Genomic DNA, 19,211 nt, shown 5'->3' on the forward strand with positions numbered 1-19,211 from the left:
TAAGCTATATTTCAATATCGACTTCGCTAATTAACAGACTGTAGTATCGGGAGAAAGAAGTGAACTAGTTTTTGGTATCTACCAAGAAAAAAGCTTATGGGACCTCAAAAATTCGTATAAAATAGTTTAAATAATTTTCACACCAATTTTTGATGTTGTCGCTCTGACCACCCTGTACCGGTTGGGCAAAAATCGTTGCCTACTGAGGGGATCTCGAGAACTATAGCAGCTAGAAGAAAACGGATGACAAATTCTCTAGCTCTGTTTTCATGACTAATCCAAATCTGAAAAAAAAATCGATCTATCAGTTTTAGATTTCGAGTTATAAGAAAAAATTGAGATTTTGACGATTCCGAAAAGTTCTCATAACTTTTTTGTCTTTGAAGTTACAGATCTGAAACTTGAACCTTCTTAGGCGCTTTTATACGTAGAATCTACTGATAAAAGATTTTTTTCCAGTTCAAGAATAACAAATTCAATAAAAGTTTGCATTTAAAAAAAATGAAAGTTCACCTAATGATTCGAAATGAAACAATATTTTGAGCTCATCAGTGGATTCTGCGTAAAAAAGTGCCTGTAGAAGGTTCAAGTTTGAGATCTGTAACTTCAAAGACAAAAAAGTTATGAGAACTTTTCGGAATCGTCAAAATCTCAATTTTTTCTTATAACTCGAAATCTAAAACTGATAGATCGATTTTTTTTTCAGATTTGGATTAGTCATGAAAACAGAGCTAGAGAATTTGTCATCCGTTTTCTTCTAGCTGCTATAGTTCTCGAGATCCTCTCAGTAGACAACGAATTTTGCCCACCCTGTACATCAATTCTTTTTCCAGTAGAACTGCTCACAAACTCAGTGGCTTTTCGAATCGTTAACAAAGCAAAACCGAGAGCAGTGAATAGTGAAATAATGCGTATCTAAATATGGTATTTTAAATTCGAGCGATTTGAATATAACCACTTATCCTTTCCCAACGTCCAAGCAACCTTAGCACTGACATTGCCACCATAATTAGCTGACAGTGAATGAAATGAGACACAAAAATTACTCGAGGAACAATTGGATAACTTTCTATGTCATAATGTTATGGTGGCATTAGCTGAAAGAGAGGAATTTCTTCAATTTCCTCCGGAATTATTGTTTTTGTGTCCATCCATGTGTAACTCGGGCTGACTTTGTCATCTTATCATAGCCCCACTAGTTTCATATGAAATTTATATATAGTATTGAGACTCTTGAATTGGCTCCTACAAGACAGCTGGTTGACGCGATATTTGTTGTGGTTGTTCTTCCTCAGTGTTATCAGAATGGTGTCGATGAGAGTAAGTACAGCTTGCTTGATTTTTATCTGTAAGTGCAGTGTGTTTCGCGGTCACTGGATTTTGTTAGTTCATTGGGCGAAGTGGAAGAATAAACCATGAGTATAATAGTATTTTTCAGGGTCTGGGTCTATCAAAATGATCTTTCGGCTATCGGTAATAAGAAAGTTTGCGGAAAAACTGGTTTCCAAAAATGATGAGTTTTGCAAGGTGGCCTGTTATTCAACATCAAATAGTTATCATAATTTTTTTGTCATTTTCACTTCCGGTTCTACCGAAAATGGTAATATTTTTCTTTCGCAACATTTTTTATATATTTTCTGAATGTTCAATGTAGGTATTGTCAATTCAAATATTTAAATATATTTTTTTATTTCAAGCAATTTAATTCAAAATTATCCTAAGGAAATTTTAAATGTAGATTCGAGATTCGTAAAATATATAGGTGCCTACTGCCTATTGTTCAAAATATACTAGATGTTGAATTTTTTATTTTTTATTCATGTTGACATCCAAAATTCATTCAATCGTGGACCATATGAATTAATATTCCGATTATTGAATTGAGCCTAAATTTCCTCAGGGTAATTTTGAAAAAATGGCTCGAAATGAACATAAAACTTTCATTATATTAAACGAATATTTGCGAAAAATTATAAGGAGTGATTTCTGGTCAAGCAATGGTTTGGATCCTTCATATCAATTCAGATACAGCTATGAAAAGCAATTTTTATTTCGAAACCAGAAAACAGACAGAAACGAAATTGACCAGACATTTCATGGCAGCAAGAAGGCAATAAAAATATTGGTAGTGTCCCCCTATAACTGCAAAGGGTAAAAAAAGGCACCCCTAAAATTTGTTTCACAAAGAACTCTTTCCCTTATTCATATAATACCACTGAAAATTTTTATGGTGGATTAATTTTGAACAAAAACTATTTCTTGGTTGAAGTTCATGAGAGGAAAGTAATAAGGAGAACAACACCAAATTTTTTTATTGTCTTCTCGCTTCCGTAAAATTGCTGCTCAATTAAGTTTTTCTCAGTTTTCTGGTTCCTAAGAAAAAAAAATTGAAATTGCTCACCAGGTACCGTTATTATAATTATATGAGAGTCCCACACTATTTTCTAATAATCGAAATAAATCAACCCCTGATTAATTTCTTTAATAAGTATTCATTCATTTGCTGTTATTTTTTTCATAATAATTTCCTTCAATAATTCCAATTTACAAATTAGAAATTTTATCACTGTGTATTCCGAAAGATTTTCACGACTTTTTTTTTAATGGATCCAAGTGTAGAATTGATCGTTTCGTTTTTCATGTCCATCAACTGATTTTATAGTTTTGTTTTTCAGATTCTATGGACCATGTTCATCGTTTTCATATGTGTAGAAGCTCAAAGGTGAGATTCCAGCTTAATTTTCCACATAATTACTTTTTACAATTTATCTCGTATTGAGAAATTTCGGGCTGCTTATTGACTTTCTTTGGGTAAACAGAAAGTGTTGGTAATCATCAAAAAGAATCAGTTATATTCAGCTGAACATCTACTTGTTTGCTTTTCAATATCATAGAATGCTATTGATGTTGAGTACTACTTTCATATGTAGAGATATATCATTCTGTATTATGCGTACGAAACAATTTATGTTAACATCCATGAAAATATATAAGAAAAATCTCTATAAGCTTTAGCTTCAAAACGATGAAATCAACGAAAAGTTCACTATTATTCTGAATACATACTTATATTGAATTTATATTTCTTTATGCAAAAATTTACCTGTCCAGGAATGTTAGCGGAGTCTATCATACGGATAGACGTCAAAACAATATACGAGGATGTATTGATATCTAGTTAGCCTAGACCAGTTTCATGCATAAAAAAAATATTGCGTTACCATAGCAACGAACAATTACTCATTAGAATTGCCAGTGTGAAGTTTGAGGTCAACAAAGTTAACCAGAGTTCTGCAATAAATTGAAAGAAAAATGATGTCCACCGAAATTGTGAAAATCGAAAAATTGGAGTATCGAGCCATTATCAAGTACCTGTATTTAAAAGGGTTAGGGGGTGAGCATATTTACGAAGATATGCTTAATACCCTTGGTGATCAATGTCATTCGTATGCGACCGTGAAAAATGGGACTGCAAGCTTCAAAAGTGGTAAATTTTAAATTGAAGATGATGACCGATCGGGAAGGCCAGTTTCTGTGTCAGTCCCCGAAAATATCGATGCAGTTCATGATTTTATCAGACCGTCGAATTCGGCTAAAACAGATATCTGAAGCACTGAATATTTCATACGAACGCGTTCATCATATATAGTTCACGTCAATTTGGACATGAGAAAAATTGCTGCAAAATGGATCCCCAAATGTTTGAATGTTGACCAAAAGTGTGCAAGGGTAGGAGCATCGCGTTCGATCTGTGCTCGATTTGAAAACGATGTAGACTTCTTAAACCGTATTGTTACTATGGATGAGACATTTCTACGATCCAGAAACAAAGCAACAATCGATGGAATGGCGACACTCCGGTTCTCCAAGACCTAAGAAGTTTCGTGTCCAAAAATCTGCTGGCAAAGTTCTTGCTTCAGTTTTTTGGTATTGCCATGAAGTAATCATTATTGATATTTTGGATAAGAGTAGAACAATAACCAGATATTACTATTCGACATTACTGACCACTCTACTGGAAAAAATTAAAGAGAAAAGACGCTGAAAGCTATCCAAAGGCGCTGCACACAGATCTCATGTTTCCATGCAAAAAATTCGTGATTTAGGGTTTGAATTACTAGAAGAGTCCCCTTAGTCACCAGATTTAGCTCTATCCGACTATCATCTCTTTCCTCAACTGAAAAAAAGTTTAAAAGGTCGTAAATTTTCTTCTAACGAGGAGGTAATAAAAGCTGTGGAGGTCTGGTTTGCAGAGCAAGCAGAAACATTTTTTTTTGAAAGGTCTAGAAACGTTGCAGGATCGCTGTAATAAATGTATCAAATTAATGGGAGAATATGTTAAGTGATGAAATATTTTGACATTGAAATTTTGTTTGGTTCTTTAGTAGGCTAAGAATTTTTCAATATATCTTCGTAAAAGATATTGGAAATCAAAATCCGCATATTGTACCTTCGTTGAGGTTCATTGAAATTTTCTGTATTTTGCGTCTTGTTGCTATGAAATAGAAAACGAAATTTAGAATGAACAATGCTGGACACTCATCATAAGAATCATCAAAGTTGGACACTTATTATAAGAATCATCAAACAGCCAGAGGACAAGCTTTGAATTCGTCATTAATTACCACTAACCTACTCAACTGACAAATGATCCGTTTAAAATGATAACTTAACCTGTGTACAAATAGTGTACTGTGTGTACTATGGTTTCAAATTTAGAGCAGGGAGTAGGGTCTTTTTCTGGCAGATACCCTATACATATTATGTCTATGGGAATATCGCAATTCTCAACCGATGAATTCTGTTGACTCTTACCCATTCATCTGTTATCTACACCAAAAAGTATTGTTGTTTGTTACATATTATTATTTGCTTTTTTGATCGTTTTCTCGAAAGCATGTAATCATATTTATTAACTCTTTTTTTCTCTAGAGAATACCATCGGATCCATGTACCAACCAGGATAAAAACAATATACCACACCAAAATCATAAAAGTACCTGAACATCATCACTACATCCACGAGAAAGAGAAGCTTGTTCCAGTAGTTTCGCACCATCATCATTCATCCCATCATAAATCTTCCAGCTACACCGATGTGGACGTTGAAGAATCTAAATTAGAATACCACCAGGCAGCTGATAACTACCAGCCCCTAGACGAAGATGATTTCGAATTGGACTCGTATAGAATAGCATCTGATTATTTGCCGAGTTACAAGAAGACTCCCAAGATTCATCATAAGAGGAAAAAGCCTAGACCCTTAAGAGTTAAGCATAAGATCATTAAGCTGCCCCCAATTTGAGACTTCACATGTATTCTGTACTGGAGAATTCAGATGCCATAAACTATTATTGAGGAAAGTTACCAAAATACTTGAGCAGAAAGCGTAATAGAAACAAAAAAAATGCATGGAAACTCACTATGTTCCAAATGATGATGAATAAGTAGGAGACTGTAGAGAAAAAATATGCACAGTGCACGTACATAAATTAGAAATGTTAGTTATCTACATGAGTTAGTTTCAACATGAAATGAAAATTTTTCTTTATATCTCTTTCCTTTCATCCCTTCAGGTGATCGTACATTTAGAAGAAATAAAAACTATTGTAACATTATGTAGAATTTTGCAAATAAGTGAATTCGTCAGTTCATACATTCCGAACATAAAAAATCAAAACATGAGATCTTGAAGAAAAATCTTCACGATGTACCTATATGTTGAAAATAATATACCTAATTACATTGCTGAGCTGAAGTATTATTGAAAGCATTGTTCGTATTCATATTTTCAGAATTATTTCTATACATTGTTACTATCTTCTTCAGTTAAATATTTTTGTCGTCCATATCTGCCCATAAAGATTTTCTGATATTTGCTAATTGTTGAAAATATTTTTTGTATTCATAAGTCAATATACAATCGAAAGCTTGCATTTGAAATTTCATTGACGTTGTCGTTGTCGTATACGTTACCATAAGGGGTGGGCTTTTTAAAACGAAACAGACGAGATAACGGGCGGAATAAATTTATTTCGAAAAAATGCTCGGACACGTCGATTTTTGTTTCTAGGGGGAAAACTTTTGAGGTCAAATTCACAACTATATCGCTTCAACCCTTAGTGTTAGAACAACAATCCCTAAATTTTTAATAGGAAAGATAGGGTGAGTGATACCTCATTTGAAAGGCCTTTTATCCTGAAATCAGAGTATTAATTTGTTTCTCATTTATTGCATTCGTTTTCCAGATATTTAATTTTGAATTTCGTACAGTACCAGTCATGCTATGTGAAATCATCAATTATTTGACTAATTCATTCTGTGGTTACGATGTAACCGTTAATTGTCAACAGTAGACAACGAAGTAATTATTATTGGTAATTATTTTCTTCAACAATTAAGGTGTTTGTTTCGTCTGTTTCGTTTTAAAAAGCCCATCCTGTATAAGTATAAGCAAAGAGTAACAACTCTTTGGTATAAGATTTTGTTTTGCTGGATTCAGGTTGGTATTGTGAATGAACACTGACTGATCTATAGACCTATCATATGTGGATCTATGCACTGACTGACGGTAATTTGAATTTTGTACTGCTGTTTATGTTCTTAATTTGATCGAACAAATTGGAAAAATAATCACAACAATTTTGAATGTTGATTAATATGCTCTGAATTTGAATATTCCTTCTTTTCAAATACTTCCATATATTCTAGTTCTGTGATTGAATCTACAGAAATTTTTGAAGACTCTTTGTGACCATCAGATATTGAGCTGCTTCTGGGATTTCAAGGCCTACTGGGATGTTAATCATTCTTGAATGGACATCTACATTATCGATCTTTCCCAATCTTAATATTCTGTTTCTTAGTAGCAAATTTTTCTCGTAATCATGAAAATATTGAAAACTTTTTAATGAAAATTTCTTAAGTTCATAGTTCAATTTGATAATGGAGGCAAACTTAATAAATATTCACTTTCTTGTATTTTCGATAAAAAAACAGTTGTACAAGCAACTGATTTTTATGAATCAAGTATTCATTGGCTGTCTGCTACCTTTTTACAGACGTTACAATGACTGTTTGGAATTGCATAAAAAATTTCAATACTCAGGTGTACAAATTTCAGAAATTCACAGCAGCTTTCGAAGAATTTTGGAATTGATGCTCTCGGTAGGTCATTGGAAGATTCTAGTAAGTACAGGAAGTATCAATGAAAATGAAATATTCTTCAATCCCGAAACTATGATTTTCTTGTGGTTGAAATACTGATAGATCAAGTCTGTTATGTTTATAACTGAATATAGGTTGGCAATCACTAATAAGAATTAGTCTGCGATAATATTTTTGTCTCAGACACAAATCATTACAAGAATAGAATCATTTGGAAAGAGGTGGAACACTTAACAGCTTGAAGAAGCGATAAAAATACCCCATGAATTAAGGGTTATCCAAATAGGGCTCAAAGAGTATAATAAAATGAACGTTGGTATCATCCATCCTTTTTTGTTTTGTTCATGTAGTTCATTTATTCATTTATTCATAAGAATAAACACCCACTACAGTATTCACAACAAATAACAAACAATGTACCCAAGAAAGGAAATGAGAAATAAAAAAAGGTAAAAAAAATACCAGATAAATACCATTCAATAAGGATATCAATATACACAGTATCTCATCAATATTCTCATTGATATATTATCTCAAAAAACAAACACTAAAAAAAAACAAAGATAGTGGTATGCATTAGAGATGTTTTGGTTTTTAGTGATTGTTTTTGTTTTGTTTTTTTTCGTTTCAAAGCCCTGAAGAAGGTATTGATTTTACTGAAACATCAGCATTTCGATAAGATAAAAGATTGCCGATTTTTTCTTGAAAGGGGATTTCTACCTATCAAATGTAAAGTACAAATACGATGTATTTATGAATTAGCAAAACAGAATGTTTCTGGAAACAGTGACTCTATGGTGACTTTTGCAAGGGATTTTTGCATGATTCGAAAACATTGCTCTTAGAATTATTATTTCATCTTATCTTTCCGGCTGAATTACTAACGAACATTCGCTTAATTTCCTAATCAACATTTCGAATTTCCCAATATTTGTAATACCAACGCCCGTACCTACCACTGATTGATCTAGATCGGACAGTTCTTTACAGTCTGAAATCGATATGGCACCTTTCACCATATCGGAATGTCGGAAATATAAAAATTCACGGCAGGTTTTTGTTTTTCAATAATTAACTCATATTGCCAAATGATACACTTTCCAATTTGGCGTTTAATTGAGATTCCTGCGACAAGTCCTTTTCAACTGCGGCACTGGTATGAATATTATATATTGGACCTAATCCGCTTACACTTGACCCCGTTCTATCGAAGAGGAAACTAAATGAGTCCACGTGTGTGCATTTAATAAACAGACAAATCCAGGTGGACAATGACTTGATTATACTATCAGCTACTTACTCGGATTATGCTGCTTGAATGGGTGGAATATCACTAATTGATAACAATTCGCTCAACTAATTGTTAACTCAATTAATTAGTTGAATCAGTGGATAATTATTATAATCCATAATCCTCGATTTTATCGAGAATTTATGAAGTATAATTTTTCATACCCAAATCCATTTAAGTCTCATCTCGCCAGTTCACTAGAACGATCATTCAATAATTTGAAATCAATGAAAAATGATTTGGGACCTTTCATTATTCATTCTATTCATATGAGCATTTTGAGTAGGTATAAAGGAAAAAGTTATCTTCATCTATAGATTTAATGGTATCGATTGATGACTTTGCCAGCATGAGGGGATAGCTTTTTTCCATTTTATCTAGTGTTCGTTTATTTTGCCCTATTGGCATTATACTATTTTCATCTTTTATTTTTCTTTATTATATTTGAATTCTTTGTACCTTCCTGTAGTTCGAAAAATAAAAATCTTCTGAATTAATCATTTAAATTTATAAAATTTATACAGGATGGCCTGAAATCGAGTTAAAAAACTCAATATGTATTATACGTCTACAACAAACGAAATCTTCACAAATAAAAAGTTATTTTCAATTCATTCTCCGCAACTGCTGGAATAAAATGAATGAAAACGTGTATGTAGTTAATTCTGATCTAAAAATAATTTCTTCTTATTGAGAATATTCCATTTTGAATTGTTCTTTGAGCTGACTTAGGTTTCATCATCATTATCGTCAAAAAATGGAAATTTCTGATATTCATATAAGCCATGCATAAATATTGCACAAATCTCCTCTATTAAATCTCGTATACAGTACTGATTTACGTGTTCAGGAGTTTGTTTATCAGGAAGCATTGTTAACTTTGGAAATAATCACCGTCAAAGAGCAGGTTCACCATATTTGTAAATTGTATTCAAAAACATTCTCGATTCTCGGCATTTTTCTCACGAGATCAAGTCAAACCACGCAACGAGCGTAAAAGTTATATTTATATCCTGTGGAGAAACTTGAAATGAAACTTTATGTAATTCAGGAAATCTTGTTTGGACACTCTTTGGTAACTTTCAATATGATATTGAACTATGAACCGTTGAAGTAACCTACTGCAGTGAATAAGAATTTATCAGACAATTAGGAATTTCTAAATCCATTTTCTTGGAAATTTGGAGACCTGTAACCACAAAACAATTATTTACAAAACATGATCCACAGGTGGGCCAACCCAACGATTTTTTTATTTTGAAACAATCAAACATGCAGATAATTTATCAGACAATCAGGAATTTCTAAATCCATTTTCTTGGAGATTTGGAGACCTGTAACCACAAAACAATTATTTACAAAACATGATCCACAGGTGGGCCAACCCAACGATTTTTTTATTTTGAAACAATCATACATGCAGATAACGAAAATGTTAAAATTATGATAACCAACTACATACACATTGTTTTTCATGGTTTTGAAGTTAAGTTAAGTAAAATACATATCAATGCTCTGTTTCATTGAAACTAACAACTTTAAGATATATTATATATATAAATTTTCAGTCGAATCGATCGAGAATTTCAGGAGTTATAGGCAAACGAAAATTTGAGAAATTTCAGAAAACCCTCTGTATAACGGGAACGGAATACCTAAGGCACCTATATGGGGTGTTATCAAACTGAGCTCAATGCGCTCTATTCACGGTTTTCATTTGTCCTTCTTCACGTGAAACACGCTGTATAAGATGATGGTGCCCTATAAGAATATGTATTGAAAAATTCTTAGCCTACTATAAAACCAAACATTACAGCCTCGTTGGAAGAAAATTTAGGACCTCTCAAACTTTTTTCAGTTGAGGAAAGGGATAATAGTCGGATGTAGCCAAATCTATTGAATAAGGGGGGTGTTCTAGTAATTCAAACCCTAAATCACGAATTTTTTGCATGGCAACATGAGATTTGTGTGCAGGGGCGTTGTCCTGTAAAAAGAAAATACCTTTGAATAACTTTCCGCGTCCTTTCTCTTTAATTTTTTTTCCCGTAAAGTGGTCAGTAATATCGATTAGTAATTTCCGGTTATTGTTCTACCCTTATCCAAAAAATCAATCATGATTACTTCATGGCAATCCCAAAAAACTGAAGCAAGAACTTTTCCAGCAGATTTTTGGACTCGAAACTTCTTAAGTGTTGGAGAACCAGAGTGTCCCTCGATTGTTGCTTTGTTTCTGGATCGAAAAAATGTACTCAAGTCTCATCCATAGTAACAATTCGGTTTAAGAAGTCTACATCGTTTTGAAATCGAGCACAGATCGAACGCGATGCTTCTACCCTTGCGCGCTTTTGGTCAACATTCAAACATTTGGGGATCCATTTTGCAGCAATTTTTCTCATGTCCAAATTGACGTGAACTATATGATGAACGGGTTCGTTTCAAATTTTCAGTGCTTCAGATATCCGTTTTAGCCCAATTCGACAGTCTAATAAAATCATGTCATGAACTGCATCGATATTTTTGGGGATTGACACAGATATGGCCTTTATTTTTTCACGGTCGCATACGAAGGACACTGATCACCAAGGGTCTTAAGCATATTTTCGTAAATCTGCTTACCTCTTAACCCTAATAAATACAGGTACTTGATGACGGCTCGATACTCCAATTTTTCGATTTTCAAAATTTCGGTGGACATCTTCTTTCTTTTAATTTATTGCGTAACTCTGGTTTACTTTTTTGACCTCAAACTTCACACTGACACTACTGATGAGTGTTCGTTGCTGTGGTAACGCAATTTTGTTATGCATGGAACTGGTCTAGGCTAACTAGATATCAATACATCCTAGTATTCGGATTTTTAAGAGACCTACAACTTTCCCATAAAAGAATGTATTTTTAAATAATCGATCGTTCTGCTAATTTTTCCTATGCTTCCTTAATTTCCTCATATTTTCGGTTCTTATAAGCAGTAGGACGATTCTCACCTGAAACATTATTTGACTCTCCTAGTTTAATCTGAATTTCATTTGATTTTCGAAAGATGACAATTTAATTTCACTGAAGACACAAGCGAACAATAAAAGAGGAGTTCTCATAGATTTTAACTCCTCAGAAAGAGGTTTCAAGGTTAAGTATCATATTATTATTATGCAGTCATTTTAAAGATATTTCTATAAATCATCGAACTGGCGGATTTATTAATCCATCTCGGGCGCATCCATGAATATTCCACCGATAATAGCCAAACTATTGACCAACGTTTCTGAATATCGATGTGGTTAAAGATCCCATTATCAATTTCGCAACTTTCATCAAATTTTGTTGGTACCATCAGGTCCAGCCTTAGGTACCTCGCACATACAAATAAATAATGTTGCCAAATTCATTCAACATGGGCTCTCTCTCCTTCAAATTCAATACACCTTCTTCATAACACCATAGGGATGCATACGATATTTCCTTTTTATGTAATAACGACGAAGTTGATGAAAGACTTGGTGTCCAGTACGCGGTGGGGTCTATTGCCATATTCCACATATATAAAGTAGAACTTCGTGGTCGAAACTATATCACTTCATTCAATTCAGTGTTCTGTGACTAAGTGGATAGATTATTTACCACTCAAAATGACCTCCATGAGAATCATCGTGAGTAATTGTTGTAAAAATGTTCACACCGTTTCGGAAGAGTTTTTATACGGGGTCTCTTATTTTCGGTTGACTATTTCGAATCTTGGTGAAATATCTGTTCAGACATAATCAGGGGATGAGTTTCGATACTTAAAAATTTTGGCGTGGTTTAGTTAAAATTTCATGTGTTATATTTTCATTTGGGCAAAAAAACAAAAATCTTCCATCACTGGAATATTTAAGCTCATTATAAGACTTCCTTTCATTCCTGTTTGCAATAATTATAATGATAATGTCAATAATCTTTAATCGAGTCATACCTTGGTTAATCTCATGATTCGTATTTCTTTTGTAGTTTAGTTAATGTCAGCTCTTAGAGATTGTTTGGTCTATTCAAAGGATAATTTATACTACAATGCTGTCAATTCTCTGTATTTTATAAAGATCGATTGTTTGAAAATTAATCATAATATTCTTAATAACAATTCTGTACTTCTTATTTTTGTTATTTTTACTTATTCAATGTACTATATTTTCTGCTTCATACCTTAAATTCAAATTTTGATCTTATTTTTTGTGACAACTCACCATGAACTTATTTTTGAACATTCGATTATTCAATTACTGAAAAAATTAATAAATGCTCATTAAATTTCTTCCGAAACTAGAACTGTATATATAAATCACTCACAATTATATTTTTCACGAATTGAGTGACTAATTATATTATCTTTTCAGTTCGCTTTCTTGGCTGTTGTCTTAGCTGTTGCTACTGCTGCTCCAGGATGGGGACACAAACAGTAAGTGCCTAGACATCCTCATATATGAGGATCACGTTCTTCAAAATTCAGATGTAAATATTTAAAAAAGTATTTTTCTCATTATTTCGAGTTAAAACAATATCTACTCGGAATCAAAGCTTCTTAGTTGAAGAATAATTAACTCTAGAGAAATGTCCACAAATTTTAATCGTTGGTTTGATTCATTATTTGATCAAAATCATCCCTGTTTACTACTAAACAGATAAAATAAGAAGTTTTCTGACCCAAGTGATAAGAGGTTCATACTTCCATTATACAGGGTGTATTTGAATAACACCGAAAAAATGAAGGTGAAAATTAAGGTGAATATTTGGTATAAGATTTTTGGAAAAACCTCCCCTCCGAAAAGTTATATCCTTCCAAAGGTTAACAAATAATTTTATTTTTTTTTATTTTTACTGTATTAAGCTAAAGTCAAGTAATTGTCATTTGTCAATGAAATCACACGTGTTGGAACTTTTTTAAGTCTGAAGTATGCTCAGATAGGGTTGGAATAGTAAAAGCCTCTAAGATATTTTTTGTCACCACTTCTTTTTGGATGAAAAGCCCAATTCATATACTAACTTTTTTATTTTTACAAGTTTTTTCGACAACTTAAGCATATACCAGAAATAAATGCAATGCATTCTCAAAAAAATGAGCTAACGTGGGGATATTTTACCTTACTACCTGGTAGTTTGTACTTTGCAAAGACAATCAAAAAAATATAAAAACAATAATATCGATACCAAGACTTAGCCTTATATACAAGGATAATGAAGAAAATAAAACAATTTTTTGTTAATCTTCAGAAGAGTGTAATCTATACCAAATACCCACTTCAATATTCCTCAAAGAATCACCCCTTTAATTTTCTCGGTGTGATTTATACACACCCTGTATAAAACTGAATGATATATTGTCACTCGGTGAAACAGAAATTTTTCATTGGGTAAGAAGACTCTGAATAGTATTTTTTCATCATTATTTTCTTAATTTGAATCCCTCAGAATTATTGAAATGATTCCAGGAAATTCTTAATGGTTTTTGGACGATTATTTCTATTCGAATATTATCCAGTAGTTTACGATGTAGGGGTGCAATTAATGGGAGAAAATCTAGTTTTAGTGTTTGCCTGGAGACCCCAAATTTTGGGTGTTGGGACAATCTGTATAACCTAAAACTCGGAAAACAATTTTTTTTTATTAGAATTTGTGAAAATTTCGAGAAGGTTTTCTTCCTCTATTGATAATGATAAACAGAAAAAGTATATACATGTTGTTCATAATGGAAGTTTTTGATCACTCAAATGTATTTTAGTGTATTATAGTGACTAACACTAGAAATTTTTTTAGCTGCGGTTCAAGATAGTGCTTCCATTTTATATTTTGTATGAGTGATCCATTTTTTATACTGTATCATCGTCGAGGAATAAATTCGGTATAAATCTATGAATAAGAGTCTTCATCAAAAATTATGGAAACATCGCAGTGGGCCTTAAGCCTTAATTTTTAAATTCTATGACATTTAGATATCGATTGAAATTCAGTCTGGGAGTATTCTGCATTTTCTGAAACTTTTTAGGGTTTTCCCTCCCAATCTCTGGAACAGAATCGATAAAAAAATTGAAATATACGATTTGCTTCTGCGTAATTTGTCCGGAGCAAATCAAGTAGAAAAAATTGTTGCCTGACAATGAACTGAAAAAAAGAACTTTGAAATTATAATTATATAGTAGTACCGCAGGAGCAAATCGTTTATTTCAATTTTTTAATTGATTTTGTTCCAGAGATTGGTAGTGAAAACCCTAAAAAGTTTCAGAAAATCTATGACATTTAGTGTTAATTAAATAGCAGGACAGGATCAATCTAAGCTAACTACAATATAACAATCATATAAATACCATGTAGTTCTGGATTTAAAACGCGTATCATTCAGAAATTCTAGGTTTATTAGGTGAAAACGAAGATGAAATTAAGCGCTCCTTATAACTGTGAATATTAATTATAAGTGTATATTTCAGTAAGCACTAAGAGGTCAACTCTTTCACTCTCTTTCCTAATCATCAATTAAAACTTGATATCTATTAAAAGTAAATAAGTATGGCATTTTCTAGAAATTTCATCGATTTATCAAATTTTCTGCACCATCCTCAAAATGCATTTCAAATTGTACAATTCCATATGTCGAATTGGTTGACCATACAGGTTACTTTCATTGTGTCAGTCTTATTGCGTAACGTTGAATATTTCAATTTTTCGGCCTAAATGACAACGATCGATAATAAACTGATTGCACTTCCTGCAGAACTTTCCATTTGTCTGATCACGCCTTTATGGGTAATCGACGGATTGAGCCTTATAACCAGGTCTCGTAATCGTAATATGATTTCTCGTTTGAGAAATTGAGTCCTCGAAATGCACTTCACCGTGCGTATCAATGCAACAAGGCAATTATGCAACTATATTATACCTACATATATGTTCAAAATTCAATGCGGAAATTAAAGCTCGCAATTTATGTCCATATGTTTCTCAAAAAATTCATTTCCGTGACATCAATTCAAAGCTGAATCTTTGAAATCTCAAGATGATTAAATCAATGCCTAATAGATCTTCGCTGAGTCAATTTTAAATTGGAACTTCATAATCCTTCACAAACTCTTCACGAAAATAATGTTTTGAGTTTGTTATTTGTTGAGTGCTGCTGATATTTGAATCCGTGAGGGAAATATCCAAAGAAAGCCATTATTTTAGTGAATTCCTCATGAATAAAAATCAAAAAGGTATACAAGCATTAAATGAAGGCACTGCAATTCATTTGCAGAAAAAATTCGATATTTTATAATATTAGATAACAAAATCAGTTCTTCTTCAAAAATGCCAGCCACCTTTATGATCAAATTCAAAGTCCCTTTAATTTCAAAGATTCCTAACTAAATTAAGAATGAGAATAATTTCTCATTTCTAGTAGGATTAGAAGAAGCTTTAAATTTAACCATGAAACTGGCAGCAAATAACTATCAAATGCACTTCCTGAAATATCTGAATGTTTGACTGCAAATTGTTGAGTCCCAACCTCACTTTTTTAATTCTACGTCGAGTTTCTCGCTACAATATGTAACTCTATTATATTCTTTTGCATTTATCGACTGAATTTTTTTTCCAGTGAGCATGTTGTCATTCATGTACCCTACAAAGTACATCACGTTCATCATCATCATGTTAAGGAAGTCCACGTCCCAGTAGTCAAGAAGGTCATCATCGAGAAACCTCATTACGAGCACATCGAACATCATCATGGAGGATGGTGGTAAATAGTCCACTAGTGGATTGAATCCAAGTACCTGCCTTTAGTCACAGTAATTCATGTATGTCGAATTTTTGTCTTTCTTGTTAAACAACAACATAATTGAAGGATTTTTAATGAAAGTTGCCTAAGATATAAACTTGAATTATGACGGTTTTATTTCTGTTGCAGGCTACAGCTGTCCCATGGACATGGCGGAAAGTTCAAAACAGTACTTCACTTAGTAGGAGTTTTGTAGTTCCGTTGTAGTTTCATAAAAAAAATGTTTGTACATATACTTCTCATGCTAGTTGATTCATGTAAATAAATAACATCATCTAAATTTTGTTTATTTTCGAATGACCCACAAAAAAGTTGAATAAGCAACTATAAATTCAAGACATCCATGAATGAATTGTTTCCCAATTATCATTCTAATTCTTGAAGATAGTGATGGAGGACTCTTTCAAATCTAGTAAATTAATTTGAGGTTTGAGGTCATCATTTGTTGATTACCATTGTTGATCTGGAGAATAGGGGACCAATGATCAATCAGATCATTTCAATTCCTTGATATAACACATTTGTGAAGAGCTTTTCGAAAAGAGCATAAAACGAATTAGAACAAATCAAGCGAAATGAAATGGACATTTTGAATTTTATCATTTTGCTTCTTCAAAAATGTTTCTGTATTCTTCAGACTTTATGGAATTTCCATCCCATTCATTTAGTAAAAATTTGGTGAAACACCTCATAAACGGCCAAAATTAACAATAATCAATAAAATCTTGATAACGAAATTAAACAAATTGAATACAAATTAAACATTGTATGTTGTTTTTAGCTTATCACTGAGATTTTGATTATCTGTCTACATCAGAACTTTATTTCTGACGGTGTCTCGAAAAATAATTATTATTATTTCGATAGTGGGTGTACAACCAACTAACCAACTTAAACAGAGAATACTATTTGTGGACGAGCATTCGCCAATTTGCAAAACCTCCTTCAAGCTCTTTGGAAAACTCAAAGAAACAGTGCAAAATGAAGGAATTAATAACAAAAACTCATATTTCCTTGATTTTTAAAGACAAATTCTTCGAAATACGTATTGCTACAATTATACGATGATTTTAAGATATCTCAAATAAAATTATTCTGATTGATTGAAATCTAATAATACACATTGGCCTCTGGCCTAGTGGAATAATTCTTTACCCTTCGACGAACAACAAGAGATGCAGTAATATCAGTTAAGTTCCTCGAAAACTCATACAAATTTTACATATATATTTAAATATTGCATAACAGTTGCTCATAATCAAAATAATATACAATATGTCCAAAATGTGACTGACAAAACTTGAACAAGATATTTTTGAGGTTGTAGATGGATTTGACTTCATCGCCTTTTTCAAAAATGCTTCTTCAAAGATGGCAGATGATTAGCACTTCTCCTTATTTATAACAGAATATTGTCAAGTAATCACAATCGTGAACTCACACAGTTGGAAAGCTGTGGAATTCGAAATAAATTTTTCCGGTAAACTATGCAGTTCTTATATTAAGGTTTGGAACATTCTGATTTTCAAATTGTTGACAAATTGAAGATGTGGAAGTTATGGATGAAAATACAATTTTCCTCTCTAGAACCAATACATAGTATAAAATGACAATGACATTCCTCGAATGCATGTATGCAGAGACAAGGTTTTCTTTGCATGTATGCCTCTTTTTGAGCACAAATATCAGAAAAGAAAAAGCGTACTGCAAAGAAAAAGTGGATATATGTAGCTTGAAATATTGATATTTCTGCAATATACAAAATAATACAGAAAATTTCCAGGAATAATAATCAGGAAATTATAGATAAAATGATTGAGACCACCAAAATGCAAGCCTGAACAGAAGTTCAAGTTATAAATTGTTAACCAGGGGATGAAACCTCAAAGAATTGTGTTAAATTAATATAGAAATAAAATGAATAGAATCTTCAATACACTTGGAATGGAAACTTCGAGGTTGTTTTCGCCAATGAGCAGGCTACTATGAATACACGAAGAAGTATCTCTGAAAGAGATACACCGGCAATAAATACATGGTATATATTGATCCATTTCCAATAAAAACCACTACACTACAAAAGTTATTTTGAGAAAAATTTGCCAGATTTTGGGTATATGATATAAGGACTGATAATTGAGATAATATTGGGTATAATAAGGGAACGAGGTCATATTTGTACCGAATTATTTTCGATTAGGTATATAATAACTATATTCTTTCAACTAAGAAGAAATAGCAATTGAATGATTATTCATATGAATATTCTAGTCTGATCTTGCTTGCTACCATAATCTTCTTCAAGTACTTAATCAATCGAATCTTTTATTTTATTTAAAAATATGGCAGGTTAGGTTAGGTGATGAAAAACAGTCTTTTAATTATTCAATCATCCATTTAACATTCATGCATACTTCAAGCCAAAGATTATCTATAATCTTTGCTTCAAGCCTCGTTTGCCAGACGCCAGTTCTATACTTTTTACGAGTAATAAAACTCCGACAATATCGTTATAAAATAATCGATCCCAGAGATTCTCTACAAAAATACTCAACACCCTACAAGAAATGAGGCAGAAATTGATATACAATAACAGCACCGTAATGAGAATTTGTACGGCAGTCAGAACAATCGAAAAGGACATATTCATCATGCGAATCATTATTGTGTGTATTATTGTGTCCTACAAATATTTTAACAGTAGATTCTTGAGGTCAAAGAAAATACTGTTTTCCCTCAACATTTTTTTGTATCAGCTCAGTTTAAGATACAGTCTATTGAAAAACCAAAAAAAATTATTTTTAGTTCTGTCTCACAAACGGTTTTTATCGAATGAAATGAAATTCGGAATATAGTTTTTCAATTAATTGATGCATCTTTTTCGAACACAAGATAACACCCATATATTCCAGTTTCCTCATTATGACCATTACGTACCATAAAATCACCAAAAATTCAAAGAACCCCACTCTT

General features: G+C 32.4%; 2 protein-coding genes across 2 annotated transcripts; both read left to right on the plus strand.

Moving 5' to 3' along the window:
• Nucleotides 1–960: 960 nt before the first annotated feature.
• On the plus strand, nucleotides 961–5,523 carry LOC123316585. The gene is made up of 3 exons (XM_044902738.1): nucleotides 961–1,320; nucleotides 2,676–2,722; nucleotides 4,933–5,523. The coding sequence occupies exons 1-3, from the start codon at nucleotides 1,306–1,308 to the stop codon at nucleotides 5,303–5,305; spliced, it is 435 nt and encodes a 144-aa protein (XP_044758673.1). The 5' UTR covers nucleotides 961–1,305; the 3' UTR covers nucleotides 5,306–5,523.
• A 6,425-nt stretch (nucleotides 5,524–11,948) lies between these two features.
• LOC123319842 lies at nucleotides 11,949–16,513 on the plus strand. Its single transcript, XM_044906815.1, has 4 exons — nucleotides 11,949–12,105; nucleotides 12,826–12,887; nucleotides 16,056–16,257; nucleotides 16,368–16,513. The coding sequence occupies exons 1-3, from the start codon at nucleotides 12,085–12,087 to the stop codon at nucleotides 16,201–16,203; spliced, it is 231 nt and encodes a 76-aa protein (XP_044762750.1). The 5' UTR covers nucleotides 11,949–12,084; the 3' UTR covers nucleotides 16,204–16,257; nucleotides 16,368–16,513.
• Nucleotides 16,514–19,211: the final 2,698 nt, after the last annotated feature.

This window comes from Coccinella septempunctata, chromosome 1 (assembly GCF_907165205.1).
Source record: "Coccinella septempunctata chromosome 1, icCocSept1.1, whole genome shotgun sequence".
In the NCBI taxonomy this organism is placed as follows: domain Eukaryota; kingdom Metazoa; phylum Arthropoda; class Insecta; order Coleoptera; family Coccinellidae; genus Coccinella; species Coccinella septempunctata.